Genomic DNA, 20,045 nt, shown 5'->3' on the forward strand with positions numbered 1-20,045 from the left:
GAGAGTGGAACATCAGTTGGCTGCCTCCTGCACAACCCATACTGGGGTTTGAGCGGACCCAGGCAATGTGCCCTGACCAGGAATTGAACCGACAACCTCTTGGTGCATGGGACAATATTCAACCAACTGAGCCACAACTACCAGGGCAGTTAGCATTCTCTTTTAAAACATCAGTTTGGTCGCATTTTATGACAAAGTGGATAGAGGGAGGTATGTTATTTAAACGCTAAGTTTACTTATAGAAATGGTTATGTGTGTGTATATAAGTACATATGTGTATTTGTATATATATATGTATATATGTATTTCTTTTCTTTTGTTTCAGCACTCTGTTTTCTACAGTGGACACTGATGAAATACCAGCCAAAAGACCAAGATTAGGTATTGATTATTAATTTTAAAAATTAGTGTCTTAATAGAAAAACTGTAACAGAATTTAAAAGCTAAAAAGTATATGCAGTGAAAAGTAAGCCTCTTTCCCATTCCTTTTCTACTCAGTTATCTTTTCTGGAAGTAACTGGGGAATTAAGTGTGTTTCTAGATAAGATAAGCCTATACATTGAATACACATTTTTAAAGCTTTTTTAAAATATACATTTTAAAATTCTAAATCTTTATATAAGGAAAAATTGCTTTGCCCTATCCCTGTGGTCGGCAAACAGCGGCTTACAAGCCACATGTGGCTCTTTGGCCCCTTGAGTGTGGCTCTTCCACAAAATACCATGGCCTAGGCGAGTCTATTTTTTGAAGAAGTGGCATTAGACGAAGTTGTACTATTGATATTTTGCTCTGTTGACTAATGAGTTTGCCGACCACTGCCCTAGCCAGTTTGGCTCAGGCCTGCAGACTGAAGGCTCCTAAATTTGATTCCTGTCAAGAGCATGTACCTTGGTTGCAGGCTCTTTCCCTTGCCCTGGTCAGAGCATATATAGGAGGCAACCAATCGATGTTTTGCTCTCTGTCTCTTCCCCCACCCTTCCACTCTCTCTGAAAAATCAATGGAAAAATATTACCCGGTAAGGATTAAAAAAAGAAAAGTTGCTCCCTTTTTTTTTTTTTTTTTTTTTAAAGAAAAGTTGCTTTTTAAATTTGTGGAGGAAACAAAAACTAATTCAAACTAAACCATCTTTTAAAGATAGTGAATCAATCTGATGTGTTTCCTCAAATTGTTTACTTACCTACAATCTGAAGGGCTAGACATTTCATAGAAGAGAATAAAGTTAAACGAAAAGGCACAATGGATTACTATAATATCTTCTTATTACTAAAAAATGCATGTGAATGTGGATCTACCAGCAGATGTGATGGTTAAGAGAAGAAACAGCCGTAACCGATTTGGCTCGGCTCAGTGGATAGAGTATTAGCCTGCAGACTGAAGGGTCCCAGGTTCAAATCCGGTCAAGGGCACGTACCTTGGTTGTAGGCATATCCCTAATAGGGGGTGTGCAGGAGGCAGCTGATCGTTCAGTGTTTCTAACTCTCTATCTCTCTCCCTTCCTCTCTATAAAAAAAAATCAATAAAATATATCCTATCTAACAAAGAGGGAATACGCTAATTGACCATCACTTCATCACAAAGATGGCTGCACCCATAGCTGAGGCCAGGTTCCCATAAGGAGCCTTAACAAGCAATCAGCAGGGACCTGAGGCTACGCCCTTCTCTGCCCTGTGGGGCTTGGCAGGGGACCTCAGGCCACACCCCCTGCCCTGGTGTCAGGCTGGGGGACCTCAGGCGGCCCACCCCACCCCAGTGCCAGGTCACAGGACCTGAGGCCATGCCCCTCTCCCTCCCCCCTGCCCAGAGGGGTTTGACAGGGAACCTCAAGGTGTGCTTCCTGTCCTGGTGCTAGGCTAGGGGACCTCGGGCTGCTCGCCCCCCTCCATCCCCCTGCTCCAGCGCCAGGCAGGGGTACCTCAGGCTGTGCCCGGCACCAGGCAGCACCCCCTGCCTGGTGGGCTTGACTGGACCTTAAACTGTGCCTCTCCCACCCCAGCACCAGGCCAGGGGACCTGAGGTTGCACCCCCCTGCCTGGCTGGGCTTGACAGGGAACCTTATACCGTTCCCCCCCACCCAGCAGGGCTTGACGGGGGACCTCAAGGTGTACCCCCAATGCTGGGTCAGGGGAACTCAGGCTGCACCCCCTTGCCTGGCAGGGCTTGACAGACCTCAGGCCATGCCCTCCATCCAGCGGGGCTTGACAGGGGATCTCAGGCTGTGTCCCACACATGGCGGGGCTTGATGGAGGACCTCAAAGCACGCCCTCTGCTCCGGTCTGGTCTGGGGGACCTCAAGCCACAGCCTCTGTCCTGGTGCTGGGCCAGGGGACCTGAGGCTACACCCCTGCCCGGTCCTGGCCAGGTAGCTTATTTGGTTAGATTAGAGGATTGTCCACATACACCAAGCTTGTAAGTTCAATTCCTAGTCAGGGCACGTACAAGAAGCAACCAATGAATGTATAAGTGGGACAACAAAATTGATGTTTTTTCCTCTCTCCCTCTCTCTATTTCTCTCTAAAATCAATAAGTAAAAATATTTTTAAAAATTACTTTTCAAACACATTTGTTTACCAAAAGAGTCCATTTTAAAGAAAAATATAAGTAACTATGTGGTAAACAAATAACAACATACACAGTGAAATTATAGACATTTCCAGAGATAATTCTGGCAGTCATACATTTTATGGACTTCTATGTTAAGGATCTCTTCCTCCATGATTTCCATGAAATGTGTGTTATGATTTTCTGAATGGAAACTATAGAAGGAAACCTAAGGTAAAGAGGAAGCAGTGAGTAGCAGAGGTAATGCTGGCAGAGTTTGTAAAGGTTTATAGAACTATCTGCCACAATGGCTGTTGAGCCCTTGAAATGAGGTGAGTGCACCTGAATTTATAATTTAATTTTTTTTTAATTTAATAAATCTTTATTGTTCAGATTATTGCAATTGTTCCTCTTTTCCCCCCCAGTTGCCACCCCACCCTCTTCTCTTACCGCCCCCCCCCCAATCCCCACTGTCCTCATCCATAGGTGTACGATTTTTATCCAGTCTCTTCCTGCACCCCACACACCCCTTTCCCCCTGAGAATTGTCAGACCACTCCCTTTCTATGCCCCTGATTCTATTTTATTCACCAGTTTATACTGATCATCGAATTTTTTATTCACTAGATGTTTAGATTCACTTGTTGATAGGTATGTATTTGTTGTTCATAATTTTTATCTTTACCTTTTTCTTCTTCCTCTTCTTACAGAATACCTTGCAACATTTCATATAATACTGATTTGGTGGTGATGAACTCCCTTAGCTTTTTCTTATCTGTGAAGCTCTTTATTTGCCCTTCAATTCTGAATGATAGCTTTGCTGGTAGAGTAATCTTGGTTGTAGGTTCTTGCTATTCATCACTTTGAACATTTCTTGCCATTCCATCTGATCTGCATAGTTTCTGTTGAGAAATCAGCTGACAATAGTATGGGTGCTTCCTTGTAGGTAACTGTTTTTCTCTTGCTGCTTTTAATATTCTCTTTGTCTTTTGCTCTTGGCATTTTAATTATGATGTGTCTTGGTGTGGTCCTCTTTGAATTCCTTTATTTGGGGTTCTGTGCACTACCTGGACTTGTAGGTCTATTTCTTTCACCAGGTGGGGGAAGTTTTCTGTCATTATTTCTTCAAATAGGTTTTCAGTATTTTGCTCTCTCTATTCTTCTGGCACCCCCGTAATTCAGATTTTGGTACGCTTGAAGTTGTCCCAGAGGCTCCTTACATTATCTTCATCTTTTTGCTTTTCTGGTTGGTTATTTTTTGCTTCTTTGTATTTCAAATCTTTTTTTTTTTTTTTAAATATATTTTATTGATTTTGTACAGAGAGAAAGGGAGAGAGATAGAGAGAAACATCGATGAGAGAGAGTCATCGATCAGTTGCCTCTTGCATCCCCCCCCACCACTGGGGTTATGCCCGCAACCAAAGTACATGCCTTTAACCGGAATCGAACCCGGGACCTTTCGGTCCCCAAGCCGATGCTCTATCCATTGAGCCAAACCGGTCTCGGCTATATTTCAAATCTTTGACTTGATTCTTAGGATCCTCTAGTCTGCTGTTGGATCTCTGTATAACATTTTTTATTTCAGTCAGTGTATGTTTAATTTCTAGTTGGTCCTTTTTCATATCCTTGAGGGTCTCACTAAATTTATCGCCCTTTACTAGAAAATTCTTGAAAATCTTGTCACTGTGGTTTTGAACTTTTATATCCAGTTGTTCGCTTTCCTCCATTTCTTTCATTTGTGACCTGTTTCTTTGTCTTTGTATTTTGGCTGCTTCCCTGAGTTACAAGGTGGCTTTGTGTGCTAGGTGTCCTATAGGGCCCAGTGGCTCAGCCTCCTCAGTTACCTGAGGTGGACACTTTTGGTGCACCCTTTTGTGGGCTGTGTGGACAGTCTTGTTGTAGTTAAGCCTTGATTGTTGTTGGCATCACTGGGGTAATTGACCACCAGGCCAGTTGACTGTGGATCAGCTGTGTCTATGCTGGGAGAACTTCTGTGTTGGAGACACCCTTATGAGACAAGACATGCAAAAGCCTCTGTGCTCAGCTTGGATGGGGCGGAGTCTCAGGGCAAAGAAGACAGCATTGGCTTCCTGTCAGCCCTGCCCTAAGAGGACCCTGGATCTCAGTGTCCCGTGGAAATCACTGCAAGCTTCTCAAGAGAAAGCTGCCCTTAAGTTTCACCTGCTGCCAGATAATCCATTTTCTCCCTTAATGAGTCTGGATCCCCAGAATCTTGCCCAGAACTGGAATTCAGAGCAGTTGGGAGGTTTTGTCTCCCTCCCTCTTAAGAAAGCCAGCCACATACCCAGTTGCCGGCCCTCTCTGTGCGTGGGCTTCGGTACCTCTGCCTTCTGCAGCTCCTCTGAGTGTCAGTGTGCTTTTCTCTTTCCTTCTAATTGTAAATTCCCACTCAGCCAGCCTTCCTGTGGTTCTGGATGATGTCCGTTTTGTCTTTTAGTTGTAGTTTTGAAATTGTTGTGCCAGGCAACAGTTTAGGTGTTTACCTATGCCACCATCTTGTTCCTCCTCTGAAATTATAATTTTAATTAAATTGAAATTTGTGTAACTTACATGTAGTAGGGGCTACTATATGGCAGTACAGCTCTATTGGTTCCTTTTCAGAGAAAAAAAAGGAAGGCTTAAAGAAAAGGAGGACCTTAGAATATAGACTCATAACTTATAGAAGAAAAGGATCTTAAGAGATCTTAGGTTAATCTCATGGAAATAAAGTGGTCTTACCTCATTTTATAGATGAGGTAGGCCTTTTTTTGTTTGAACTCTATGTGAACTTTTGTCATAATCTTAGGCATACTCAGATTTTGACAAAATTTGTTGGAAAATATTATTTTACTTTTTAGTGTCCATTATTTAACTAAGTTGTTAAGGGTACCTCTTTTAAAAATATGTTTTAATTGATTTTTTAGAGAGAGGAAGGGAGAGAGAGAGAGAAATAGAAACATCCCTAGTGGGGGATTGAGCCTGCAACCTGGGTATATACCCTGACTGGGAATCGAACTGGTAACCTCTTGGTTCATAGGTCACTGCTCAACCACTGAGCAATAGGGCCGAGTAAGAGTACCTCTTGTCCTCTGATTAACTGTAGGTTAATCACCAATCCCTAAAGCTGTTTTTCTCCCACATAAAGTTCACATTATTAGAAGGGTAACCTGGAATTCTTTCTAATTCCTAAAATGAGAAACAGGATATTTTCAAATTTTGTTTCTTTTAACTGTGAAACAGGTCATTTTCAAACTAGTTCTTTGAACTATTCTATAGTTTCAGATTGGATTCTGCTTTACCCAGCTGTCACATCCTCCCTGCTGTTTAAGTTATTTCACTATCTTTTTGGAAATTATTATATATCTTATCTGTTCTGGAGTGCTTGTTGCTTAAAAGCCACCATCACAGTTTCAGGCTGTTTTTCTCTAAAGCAGAATATGGCTAAGGTGATGATCTCTTTCTTTCATACCAGTGCTTTAGAATACTCTTACTTAGGAAACTGTAGAAAATAAGTCATCAGTATAGGAAGTAAGAAAGGGGTAGTGATAAAAAGAGGAAGTTTTTTTTAACAAATTTACCCCTCCCGCTTGTTTGTTTACTTGCTTATTTTGTAATCTTTGTATATGGTGGCAGGGTGGGGTGAGCCTGACACATTTTTTCCAGTAGAGGGATAGCCTTGTTTTATCATAGATATTTAAGAATTTCATATCTAATATTCCAGTAATTTCTACCTTGGCGTTTAGTAGGTAGCTTTTTAGGACAACTATAACATTACCTGCCTTGGAAGTAAGACCAAACATATGAGTAAATGAAGTGTTTCCTATAGGATTCTGCCATGCCTAGTGACTATAAACTCTAGGTTGTTAAGTTATGTTCGTGACCCTAGAATATAGATTTCTTTTATTTATATACTAGAGGCCCAGTGCACGGGGTGGAAGGAGGTGAGGAGGGAAGAGGAGGAGGTTGTCCCTCAGCCCAGCCTGCACCCTCTCCAATCTGAGGGATGTCTTACCCTCCATTTAGACCCGATCTCAGTGGGATCGGGCCTAAACGGGTGGTTGGACATCCCTCTCACAATCCAGGACTACTGGCTCACAACCACTTGCCTGCCTTTGCCAGATTGCCCCTAACTGCTCTTGCCTGCCAGCCTGATCACCCCCTAACTGTTCCCCTTCCAGCTTGATCAACACCTAACTGCTCCCTGGCCAGCCCGATTGCCCTAACTGCTTTCCCCTGCTGGCCTGGCACCTTTAACTGCCCTCCCCTGCAGGCCTGGTCCCCCACAACTGCCCTCCTCTGCTGGCCTGGTCACTCCTAACTGGCCACAACTGCCCTCCCTATAGGCCATCTTGTGGCAGCCATCTTGTGTCCACATGGGGGCAGCAATCTTGTGTCTTGGAGTGATGGTCAATTTGCATATTACCCTTTTATTAAATAGGATATTGATTTCAGAGAGGAAGGGAGAGAGAGTTAGAAACACCGAGGATGGGAGAGAATCATTGATGGGCTGGCTGCCTCCTGCACTCCCCTCACTGGGGATCGAGTCTGCAACCCAGGCATGTGTCCTGCAACAGAATCAAATAGAGGGCCCTGTAGTCTGCAGATCGATGCTCAGGCTACTGAGCCAAACCAGCTATGGCTCTTTTTGTTTTACATGGGAGAAATCATTGCTTGAAAGCTGTCCTTTCAGGACTTTTGTGTGTGAATCTGTGTGATAGTTTCATATTTTTGTAGCATCCCAGATACCTTACTAAAAATACAAAAATCACAGTGCTGGAATTTCAGTTATTCAAGTAGGAGAAAAAATTTTTTTACAGGTGACTTTTTATATCAGTGATTGAAAATAGGACTTCTAATAAAAATTGAGAGGCCTTTCTTAGATACAATCATACTGTTATTTAAAAAATATGAAATTCGTGCACTTGGAGGCAGAGGGTCCCTCAGCCCGGTCTGCGCCCTCTCGCAGTCTGGGAGCCTTCGAGGAATGTTTGACTGATGGCTTAGCCAGCAATTGGACATTCTTAGTGCTGCTGCAAAGGCAGGAGTCTTCCCTCACTGCCGCTGCTCTCTCCAGCTGTGAGCTCCGCTTCTGGCTGAGTGGTGCTCCCCCTGTGAGAGCACAGTAACCACCAGGGGCAACTCCAGTGTTGAGCATCTTTCCCCTGGTGGTCAGTCCGCATTATAGCAACTGGTAGTTCTGCCTTTTGGTTGATTTGCATATTAGCCTTTTGTTATATAGGATGTTTTTTATTGATTTCAGAGAAGCAGAAGGGAGAAGGGGAGAGAGATAGAACATCAGTGATAAGAGAGAATCAATGATATGCCTTCTGCATGTCCCCTAATGGAGACCAGCCCGTAGCCTGGGCATGTGCCCTGACCAGGAATTGAACTGTGACCGCCTGGTTCCTGGGTCGACACTTAACCTGTGAGCCACACCGCTGGGCTGTAACCTTTTTTTTTTTTTTTTTTGCCATAAGTTTATTACTCTAAGTTTATATGTATATGTAATCTATGTTACACTTTCTAGATTGCTTTATTCACCAAGTGAAAAACAGTCTCTACAATGCTGCCAGCTTGTTTGGATTCCCATTCCAGCTGACCACAAAGCCCATGGTAGCTTCTGTAGCTTCTGCTTGTAACGGAACACGGAATGCGGCCCCTTCAGGAGAGGTCAGTGGGGATAGGACTCCTTTGGGACTACTGATTTTGGTACTTAATCATTGAAAGTATACTTTGGAAATATTCTCATTTTGGGCATTAATGTGTAGAATGATTTCTATGCAGAAATATGCATGTGTTTATTAGCCTTGATATATAGGCCCAAAATTTAAAAGTTTAAGAAATTACACTTTTAAAAGAAATTACATATTTAAGAAATAATTATAAAGAGCTTAATTACTGAATAATAAGTATGTTTGGAGACCTTGGAATTGTTAAATTTTTACTTCATTTTGTGAGTCTTCACAAATTAAATGTCAGATTTTATTGATAATATCTCTTCTGTGAGCTTGCACCAATAGAGTGATTTTTATTTTTTCATATTAGAAACTTACTTAAATTCTAAAATTATATACTACAGAGGTTATTTTATTTGATTTTAAGGTATTTTCGAACTCTTCATCTTGTGAACTGACAGGTTCCGGATCCTGGAACAACATGCTGAAACTGGGTGAGGTGGATAAAAATAGTTCTGTTTTCCCCTTCCTCCTCCTGCTTCTTTTTTCTGAGTTTTGAGAATATAAAAGAACACTGCTTTGATATGAAAACACAGACATTCTCTCTGTCGTTCTAAAAGGCAAATGCTTTCCTTTACAATTGTTTTTGAATTTACTGTTGTGTTTTCTATTTGGAATATCAGTGTCCATAATGTGACTTAGATCAAATTTCATTCCTTAAAAACAACAACACACAAACATTTCCTGAGTATTTACTCTGTGCTAGGCACTATGCTAAGTTATTACAATACTAACAAAATAATAAAACCCTTAATAACAAAACAAATAGCAATAATAACAAAAATAGGAAAACTGCCTTAGAAGGACTTTTTTATGTGTGAATCTGATTGGGGAGCAACCTTAGGTCTCCAGTTCTCAGCTCTATGGATTGGGAACCTCTATATCATCCAGACCCCAAAATTGAATTGTTAATTTTTTTTAATATACTGTGCACAGTGCTGGGGGGAGTTGGGGGGTAGTGGGGAGAAGAGGATAGGGAGAAACCAGGGTCCTAAAAATGGTATGATCTCTGCCAAGCAGGTTGGTATGTAAAGTTTGAGAGGAAGGGGAAAAGAGCTTTTAGAGAAGTTGTGGATTTAGAAGTCAAAAGTAGAAGAAGCTAAGGAAATGATAAAAACCTTACAGTAGTGCTTCTTCAAACAAACTTTATGTAAAGTACCTCTAGTGGCAGATGAAAGGAGAGTAAATGTGTACCCCCAAGTCTGAGAATCTAGTTCCAAGGGATCTAGGGACAAAGATGATACTTCTTTGAAGCCTTTCATTTTATTTAAAAAACGAATACAAATTAGATTTCATAATCTATTTATATTGTTTGACTATATAAATGCTTAAAATTATTTACCATTAAAATTGACATAGAAGAGCTAGTAGATATATCCTTCCTGAGGCATCAGCAGTATAGTTGTGTGGTCTAGTGAGAGAAGCACAGGTATCCCTGGGCAGGTTTCTAATGTAAAAAGTCCACAGCCTCTAATCTGAAGCCCTTAGAAATGTGTTTAGGGATTCTGAATTTATCCTATTTTAGATTGTGTTTATTGAATATTATTCTAAAAACCCATTGGGTTTGAACATTGGTTCAAGTCAGATTTTGCAAACAAATGAATTTGGTCAGTTTAGGTTTTGCTGCTACAATTGCATTTTGTAGTTCTTAGGCAATCCAAGCCTAAGAAATAGCTCCTAAGAAAATGTGGCTAATGAAAATTTGGTTACCATATTTTGAAGTATAATAACCACCTCCTAAGCTTCCAGTGAAATGTAGTAACATATGGCAGGTTTTCACTTAAAAATACTTCTGTTTTCTTGAGAGGAAAAAGAAAACTTGAAAAATTCTCTTAATTTGATTAGGTTGTAGGGAATTTTATAATCATTAAGTTCTTCATGCCTCTGTTGGTCCCAGCAAGCAAAACTAGGAAAGCTTCCCTATGAATTGTTATTGCTTATCTGAAACCAAAGACAAACTAAGCACTATTGTTTTTCCTTTAACCTTACAAAGTTAATTCTGATCTCTGTGCTGTATAGTAATAGAATTTGAAAAAAATAACATATATGGTTCTGCAGTGTAGACTGATCACACAGTTTCTTTTCTAATGCAGTATTCACAAATGTTTTTTAATTTATTTATTTATTAATTTATTTACTTATTTACAATTACAAATGCATTTCTAAAATAGGTAATAAATCTCCTAATGGAATAAGTGATTATCCAAAGATCAGAGTGACAGTAACTCGAGATCACCCTCGCAGAGTCCTACCTTCCTTTGGGTAAGTGTTAAATTCTGCCTTTTTTACATGGAAACTTAGCACATATTAGGTGCTCGCTCTTGCTAGACATTCACACTTTTTCCTATTATGTAATCTTGTTAAGTACTCGAGCTTGCCGAATATCATGCAGCTAGTGAAAAACTTGAACTCAGGTGTATGTTACTTTTTCTGCCATATTATATGCCCATAGCATCTGATTTTGAAAACCTTTTGAAAAAGAATTGCCATTCAATTATAAACTTTTTAAAAAGTTTAATATGCATGCAGAAAAGTATGGAAATAAGTGTCTAGCCTGATGAATTTTCATACACTGAACTGTTTTGGTTTTTTTTGTCATTACAGTAATTCTCCTTTTTGTGTTCCTATTTTCTAGAATTTCTACTACTTGGATATTAAACCTTTTTAAAAAAAAATTTGACCTTTTGCATTGTCCTAATTTTTCTATAAATTCTCTTCTGTTATCCTTGCCCTTTAAAAAGAAATCTTTTACTGATTTCTTTGAGGAGGGGCTTCATAGTTTTTAAGTTGTAACCATCCTCCCTTTCCCTTCTCCCCATGGTTTTTCTTTCTCCAAGCCTCTTGTTCTTATTGTAAGGATGCAATATCTTTTTTTCTCTAAAGCTGTTAATTATTTTAAAATTTCTTCTCCCTGCTTTTCTGCTTCCCCTAAATTCCTTGTTCCCTTTGGTTAACTTTTTATCTTTTTAAAAAATATCTATATATTATATTAATTTTTTACAGAGAGGGAGAGGGATAGAGCGTTAGAAACACGATGAGAGAGAAACATTGATCAGCTGCCTCCTGCATGCTCCCCACTGGGTATGTGCCCCTAAGGTATACGCCCTTGACCGGAATTGAACCTGGGACCCTTATTCTGCAGGTTGACGCTCTATCCACTGAGTCACACCGGTTAGGGCTGTTTTTTTATCTTACGTTTCATATTAGAGTCTATTCAAATAATGGTTATCCTTGGCAATACGCTCATATTTAAGAATGAGACACTAACTAAAAACTGGTTTTCTGGAGTTGGATAAATGGTTGGTTGATTGTAGAGCTAGGAAGGAAAATACAAAATGAATTTGTCATGTCTTGTGCCAGAAATAAAGTAATGTTCAGAAACTGGGGACATGTCAACATGACACAGGAGGAAACTTGAAGGGGCTTTCACTGGCCAAATTGGGAACAATTTAAACATCAAAATGAGTAAAGACAGGCTATAGGTCCTATAAATAAATATATACTGTGAGAGGGAAAGATCTTTATAGTAGGATGCCAACTAGTAAGTGTACAGGGAATGATCGAATTAGAAAATGGCCGTTTTGTAACTATTATAGTAATTGATATTATAGGAATCAATTGAGCTGAACCTAGTAAGTAAAAGTTTGATGAGGAATGGGATACTTATATATACACAAAATATCTCCCCACAAATTACTTATTAATTATAAAGGGAAAATAATAACTTTAGGATAAAGAAAACTGCTTGACAACTCCACCTTAAGGAAAGGAACAAAGTTAAAGCAATCCACAGTGAGACAAAGAGACATTGTGGTCTCCAGATAGATTGCGCTGAAGACATGAGTTAATTCATATTCCTGCAAAAATCAATCAGAGTCTAAGAATAAGAAACCTGATTAAGGCCTGTATTTTCAGATGAAGAAAAGCTAAAGAACTTTCAGTTTAAAGGAGACTAAAGATACATGACAACTAAATACAATGTGAGCTTCTTCATTGGATTCAAGATAGTAAAAATATTGCAGTGGAGGATACTTTTAATGTCTTTGGAGAAATTTAAATGTGGCTACATATTACATATTGTGTCATTGCTAAAGTTCCTGGGTTTTGATGACTATTATGGTTATATAAAAGATGTCCTTGTTCTTGGGAGAGACTTGAATATTTAGAGGTGAACTTATTTTCTAAGCACTTAACGCTATAATTATCTCTATAAGCATTGCTTCAACTGCATCCCATTCATTTTGAAAAATTGGTTTTAATTTTTATTCAATTTAAAAATAGTTTCTAATTTCTGTTGTACTTTCTCTTTAACCCGTGATTAATCTGAAGTGTAGAATTCTGTTGTTTAATATCCAAATATTTGGGACTTTCCAGACATCTTTTAGTTATTTAGTTTAACTACATTGTGATCAGATAATATACTTAGTGTGATTTCAGTTCTTTTAAATTTTAGCATTTGTTTTGTGGCCTAGAATATGGTCTATATGGATGATGTCCAATGTGTACCTGAAAAGAATGTTGAGTGGAGTATTCTATAAATGTCAGCTCAAGTTGTTGATGTTGACAGGTCTTATTGGTTTCTAACTTTTTTATTGATTGATGAACAAGGAGTATTGATGTTTCCTGCTGTGATTGTAGGCTTATTTCTTAATCCAGTTAGGGCTGTTTTTGTGTATTTTGGCCTTTTTTTTTATAGAGAGGAAGATCCAGATTCACCAGTTTCATCATTTTGCCAATTTCTTTATCATTTTCTGTCATATGTACATAATATTTTTTTCTCAACTATTTGAGAGTCTTAGACTCATGTCCTTTTAATCATAGGTACTTCAGTGCTTTATTTCTTAAGAATGAGGACAATTACTTATGTAATCATAGATTTAAAAAATTAGAAAATTTAATATAATACTATTAGTCTTATTTAAATTTATCTATAATAGAGTATTTTTTTTCTGGTCCACAATTCAGTGTAGGATCATGCATTACGGTTAATTTTCAGTCTTGTTGATCTCTTTTAATCTGTAACAACTCCTCAGACTTCCTTTAATAGCACGGATATTTTTAAAGAGTACAGGGTGGGGCATCTATTATTTTGGTTGGAAAATAGTACAGTAATTAATAAATAATAATAAACTCTGTTTTGCATCCTCACAACAGTAAACCTACTTTCACCCTACCCTACAAAACATTTCTTTTGTAGAATGTCCTTTAATTTTGTCGGATGCTTATTCATGATTTGTTTTAGATTATGCAACCTTTTTTTTTTTTGGTAAAAGTATTATACATGTGGTGATGTCGGTTTGTCCCATTATTGGTGCTGTAGGAGAGGCAGGCTCTTCCACCAGCAACAATGACTAGGGGCTTCATGGCTTTCATTTCTTTAGCAGTTATTCATTTACATTTATTAATTTAGCATCCAGCAAATACCGAGTGCCTTTCGGTTTAGATCCTTTTCTAAGATCCAGTGATGAAACTATGTAATCTCTGTCTCATGAAATTTAAAGTTTGGTGTGAGATATAGACATTAAACAATCACACGATAATTAATTCCAGTGACACCAAGTGAGTAAAGGGAGAGTGCAGCCCAAGGGGAAGGTATGTGAAGTAGGGGAGCTGATTCCAGAGTTGGGGTTGGAAAGTTGGGCTTGAGGAAGAAGGCAGAGGCTCTCATGTAGGAGCCCTGGTGACTGGAAATAAAGTTCCAGAGTGTAATGCTACCTCTACTCTAGAGATAGATCTAACTCTTGTGAATGCTAGTTGTCTGATTTGCCAGGAGCAAGCTTAATCTGGGAAGCCTAATCACAGAATGATCTGAAGCTTAGAATCCAGCAATTTAAGCAGTTTGATGACACATGTTTTTCTTTGTTTGTTTGTTTTTCTGTCTCTCAGTTTTACTTTGAACTCAGAAGGCTATAATAGAAGACTAAGTGGCCGCCGCCATAGCAAAGGCAATCCAGAGAGTTCTTTAATGTGGAAACCTCAGGAGCAGGTGGTAACAGAGATGATGATTGAAGAGGGTGGCAAGGGTCTGAGGCGTCCCCATTGTACTGTGGAGGAGGTAAGCACTACCAGTCTGATCTCTTTTGAAAACTGTTTTATGAATTTGGAGTGGGGAATAAGTAATATATGTACTATAGTATAAAATTCTCAAAAGGTATAAAAGGGTATACAGAGACTATAAATGTCCCAGTCTCACTTCTGTACCTGGCCCTACCACCCTGTTTGACTTTGATACTTCTAGAAATATTCTGTATATATGTAATTAGTCAATTTCCAGATTATTTTCACTATAAGAAAGAAAAAGGAGTCATGTTAGGAAAAGAGAATGGGTTCTTTTTGGGTGCCTGGATTGTTTTATCTTGTTTCCTTTAGAAGCTGTATGTAATAACTGTGACTAAATAAGAGAAGTTCAATGGTGTACATGTCTACTCTTTCCTTCCCTTTTCAGGGCACTTAGCATGATATCTCCATCAACAAGATTCTCTTCACTTCCCTTTGAAGTCTTCACTTATACCTGGAGCATTTAGAATTATTTCTGTATCTGGCATTCCCTAGGACCATCACCTATTGCTACATGGTTCTCTAAGCCAATTAGTTTTGCTCATCTTAGAAATACTTATTTGGGTGCCCAATGTCAGCAATTAGAATGGAATAAAACATGGACCCTGGCCTCTGGGACCTTATACATAAATAGTTGTACTGAACAAACAGAAGTAGGCAGAGAGAGGAAAAGGACTGCAGCCCTGGAGGGGATTTTAAGGAGAGGTATAATAAAATAGCCTTTCAATACCTGTTAGGTGAGACGTCAGAAATGAAACTGAGCACATATAGGGAATACATAGAATGTATTTTAGAAATACTAGAAGGTAATATTAGCAAGGACATATTCATTGGTTAGGTGTGATACAAAGTTATCAGGAAGAGCCTGAGTCCCAGATTTCAGTCTTGAGAAATACGTGCCACTGACCAAGATACCCTGGGTAGTTAGGGGGAATTTAATTCAGTTTTAGACATTGTTTAAAGTGCCTGTGGAACATGCAAAGTGACCTGGCTCAGAGTTTTGAGAAGAAGGCAGGGTTGAAGACATTTCTGAATATTCTGAATATTGGTGTTATATTAAGGGAGCTGAGACATTGTTCAGGGAGAAAATGTAGTGTGAGAAGAGATACTGGGCAGGACCTTTGGCATTTTGGACAGGCAGAAGAAGAAATAATCTGCAATGGAGATTGAGAAGATAAGAAGAAATCAGGAGAGTGTATTGTCCAGGAGGGCAAGGCAAGGTTATCAGAGTGAGATGCTAAAGAGAGAGGTTAATATAATAAAGGCTGAAAAAGTATCTGTTGGATCTGGCCATACAGTGTCATTGGTGACTATGGTGAGACCAGTCCCATTTGGAAACTGAATGTTCTGAATATGCAAGTGGATTATTCTGCTGAGGTTTTGGTCAACCTAGTTCTACTGTCAAAAACTCAGAAGCCACCCAGGTCGAGGAAAGGATGTAAATGAGTGAAATGGGCTAGAGTGAAATGGGCCATCTAAAGGGAATAGCCCTACATAGCTCCAGATTATTGATTTGGTTTTTTAAAAGAGGCTAGATTTTTGGAGATTTTCAATTTATAAAGTTGGTAATTAAAGAAATTTTGACACTCAGTTGGAGCGTCTTCCTAAAATGCCAAAGTCTTAGGTTTGATCCCATCAGGGCTCATGTAAGAATCAACCAACCAATGAATGAGTGCATAAATAAGTGGAGGACAAATTCATGCCCTTCTCCCTCCCCCTCCTCCTCCTCCCTTTCTCCTCTCCCTCCGCTCCCCCTCACTCCCCTCATTAAAAAAATAAACTTAAAGAGCACTGTACTGATCAATAAAACACATCTATGACCTGTTAGGATTTACTTACCGTTTATGTTTAATGTGTTAGAAGTTATCTATCATGCTTTCTTCTATTAAGGGTGTTCAAAAAGAGGAAAGAGAGAAGTACCGAAGGTTATTGGAGCGACTTAAAGAAGGTGTTCATGGAAGCTCTGTTCCTCCTGTCACTTCAACTCATCATAGGTAAAGATGAGCTAACAAGATCAATGCTTTGCCAGCCATCTTTTTTCCTTCTTTTAGAGAGGGAATTGGTAAGAAGGATTTTATGGGGGTGGGGGGGAAGAGATTAACATGGAGAGAACTATCCCTGTAATTTGTCATCTAGTAATGGTTATATAGAATAAATACTAGAGGCCCAGTGCTGGGGGAGGGAAGGTCCCTCAGACCAGATTGCAAGAGGTGCAAGCCAGGTTGAGGGACCCCATAGTGCATGATCTGGGCCAGGGAGGGATGCAGAAGGTTGGCTCCAGGGAGTGTCCAGCTTGTCTCATTCAGTCTTGATAGGCTGGACCCCAGCAGCAAGCTAATCTACTGGTTGGAGCATCTGTCCCCTGGTGGTCAGTGCCATCATAGCAGGTGGTTGAGTGGCCTTAGCATGTCATTAGCATATTACACTTTGATTGGTTGAATGGCCGACTGAATGACCAGACGCTTAGCATATTAGGCTTTTATTTATATAGGATAGTTTTCTGTTAGCTTTAGCATCCCTGTTCAAGTGTACTGACTTAACACTCTGATATAGAAAAGTGGAATCACTGGTTGAAATCATGAAGCATAGAGTTTTTTCAACCCCCATTTTCCACAATCTCTGTCTCTGTCTTTCTGTCTGCCTCTTTCCCCCTCCTCCTGCATGTCCCTCCCTCCCTGCCTTCCTTCGTCCCTTCCTATTTTCCTCCCTCCCTATCTCCCTACCTCCTTATATACAAGTTCCTGAGGCATCTTAGTGGATGCATCTTAGCACAATTGGAAACCCTCCACTTTAGATACAAGATTAAAGTCACATAGGTCATAAGAAGTTTTTCTTATAAGACTCTTCATTAATACTGTAACAATTTGAGCAAAAGATATGAATGACAGGAGGAGTTGATATCTGGCCTTATAAAAAGGGGACAAAAAATATGTGAGCTCAGAATTGAGGTACATTTGATAATTTTAACAATTGTGAATACACAGAGGGCTGTCCCAGAAATTATGTAACAGCAACTTGAAGGTGAAACTGTCACAAGACTAGCTGGTTGAGTGCAGAAAAAACAAAGAAATATCTGTCTGGGAATTTAATATTGGTTGTGAATTTTTAAAATTTGAATTCTCTTAGTGTAGTAAGTCAGAATGTTAATATTTTCTCCATTTTGTCTAGCCACTGTTGAAAACAGCAGTATGCTTCGTGAATTATTGGTTTTGTGACATCAGCAAAATCCTCAACCTGTTTTGCTTTTTATATTCCTGTGTTGTTTTTGGATCCATTTCAGTGTTTTATGTAAAAATTTGTATATTTTGACCTGAGTTTTATACATGAGATTTTTCAGTGGGGGTTATGCTGGGGATTGAGAACATGCAATTTTACAACTAGAACAACAACTGGAGGTTAGTAACTTGACTGAAATATTAGAATCAGGATTAGACTCCTTTTATCCCAGATGGTGCTGTGTTGCCTGCTCTCTCTTGTAATTTGATGACTCAAGGGTAATCAATAACTCCTGTTTTGGAGAAGCTTGTCAGACAGATAATGAGTATTGATGATAGATTTTCCTTTTGTATCTGAATGTCTTCGCTTTTTTGTGTTTCTAAGTTCTCAAAGATGTCACATGGATACATTAAAGACCAAAGGCTGGGGGGAAGAGCAAAGTCATGGAATTAGACCAACTCAATTTGTTCCAAAACCATGTGAGTTTCCAGATTTAGCTCTTTCTTAATATACTGAACTTAGTCCATGTGCATATAAAATTGATAAATGGCATACTTATGAAAGGATGTAACCTTAAAACTATTAGACCCAGGGTGTTGACTAGTTTACCCAGTGCTAGTAATTTAGTAAGAGGGTTATTTCAAGGTGAAACAAATTTATAAAATACCTCTTGATTATAATTCCTAGTTTTTATATATAGTAGTATATATTTTGTGAGCCTAAAATTAATTTATTTTTTTGTGTATTAATTTCCTTGACACTAAATGATAGCTTTCCAAATGAGCAGACATCAATTTACACTAAATATTATATTTAAATAAGAAAGCGGTTTATGCATTTTTAAGCAATTTGATTTGTAAGGAGGCCTAATGTCTTTGGAATTTATTCTAACATTTCAGTGTAAATCAGTGTCTTAATACTTTGGAGACTATGTAAATTGAAATTCTAGCTATATATTGATTAATAAAGAAGACATTTTATTTTTTTCTTTACCATTTTCACAGATAGAGCTGCTGAAACAAGGGGACCTCTATGTCCAATGAGGAGTGAAAAGAGGTACATGGTTCAGTTCATTCTGTTTTCTTTTGACTTTTTTTTTTTTTTTTTTAATATATGTTATTGAATTTTAACAGACAGGAAGGGAGAGGGATAGAAAGTTAGAAACATAGATGCAAGAGAAATATCAATCAGCTGCCTCCTGCACACCCCCTACTGGGGATGTGCCCACACCAAGGTACATGCCCTTGACCGGAATCGAACCTGGGACCCTTCATTTCGCAGGCCGATGCCCTATCCACTGAGCCAACATTATTTTCTTACTTATAAGCTATATTTATGAGTAACCATGTCTGGGGAATTGTGAATTCTCCTCAACTCTGATTAGCTGGTCAGCATATATGGGTATATACATAGCTTTTGTGTCAGATGCCCACCCTAATTTGGGAGTGGGCATTTATTTCCTAGGCTTAGGGGTTGGAAGATGCAGATGCCACTTAGAAGAGAGTGTGATATGGTGGACATCTCTGGCATGTGACCAGTGAAGGCAATCCTACATGCTTTAGGATTTGGATGATAGTTCAAGGCAATTTTTGTTTATAAATGATTCTGTCTTATTTCTAAAACTAGTCTTACATGTACCAGGTTAAAATAATCCAGTCTGTAATCTCTATTTTTCCCCTCAGGTGTTCCAAGGGGAGAATTTCAGATATAGAAAAGACAGTTGGAATTAGACTTGAAAATGAAGGTGTAAGTAGAAGCCCTAGTTAAAATATATATTTTTTTCTCTCACACCTGACTTACTATTAATATTTTGGTGCATATGAAAAAAAGAAAAATGATATATGTTCATTTGATTTTTAACTCTTGTTCTCTTGGAGAAATTAACAGACATTGAAGATATACAACTTCAAGGAAGATAGCTTCCTTCTGAGTTGCTGGAATTTTATTTCTGTGTGATAGCCACCTTATTTGTAAGAGAGACTTAATTTGCCTCCATCTCAGCCCTTATGTGTGTTGCTTGGCTTCTTTTATGATGAGAGAGTCTCATTGATTGGCTGCCTCTTACATGCCCCCTACTGGGATCAAGCGTGCAACCCAGGCATATACCCTGACTGGGAATCGAACTGTGATCTAGTTCATAGATCAATACTCAACCACTGAGCCACATCGGTGGGGCCTAAGTTACAGTTTTAAGCCATGGTCTTAAGTCATAAATCTTAGAACATTATCTTCTCTGACTTCCCCATTTCTGGTGATTCAGAGTGAAGCGCTTTGTGTGTAATTATCATTTACCATCTGTGGGACAAAAACTATGCAGAAAGCCTGAGAGAGGATGGATGGTGTGGTGGTAATAATAACTTGAAGACCATATTCTGCTTCTGTGCCTGCTGAACTTGAAGGCTTTGCTGTCTGTGACCAGGGGAAGGGCCAGCAGCTACTGGTTTCCCAGGACTGGTATGCCTGGAAGTTAGCTAGAGTGAAGAGTACTGGCTAGGTATG

General features: G+C 39.1%; 1 protein-coding gene across 1 annotated transcript in view; it reads left to right on the forward strand.

Moving 5' to 3' along the window:
* The window catches only part of SENP2 (SUMO specific peptidase 2), a 35,749-nt gene that overhangs the window by 2,425 nt on the left and 13,279 nt on the right, over positions 1-20,045 (forward strand). The window contains exons 2-10 of the mRNA XM_036448080.2: positions 326-381; positions 8,066-8,208; positions 8,641-8,707; positions 10,445-10,535; positions 14,160-14,328; positions 16,221-16,324; positions 17,931-18,025; positions 18,551-18,602; positions 19,229-19,292. Coding sequence (XP_036303973.1) covers positions 326-381; positions 8,066-8,208; positions 8,641-8,707; positions 10,445-10,535; positions 14,160-14,328; positions 16,221-16,324; positions 17,931-18,025; positions 18,551-18,602; positions 19,229-19,292 — 841 coding nt within the window. The remainder of the gene's footprint in view (positions 1-325; positions 382-8,065; positions 8,209-8,640; positions 8,708-10,444; positions 10,536-14,159; positions 14,329-16,220; positions 16,325-17,930; positions 18,026-18,550; positions 18,603-19,228; positions 19,293-20,045) is intronic.

The sequence above is a fragment of the Pipistrellus kuhlii genome, unplaced genomic scaffold, assembly GCF_014108245.1.
Source record: "Pipistrellus kuhlii isolate mPipKuh1 unplaced genomic scaffold, mPipKuh1.p scaffold_m20_p_2, whole genome shotgun sequence".
NCBI lineage: Eukaryota > Metazoa > Chordata > Mammalia > Chiroptera > Vespertilionidae > Pipistrellus > Pipistrellus kuhlii.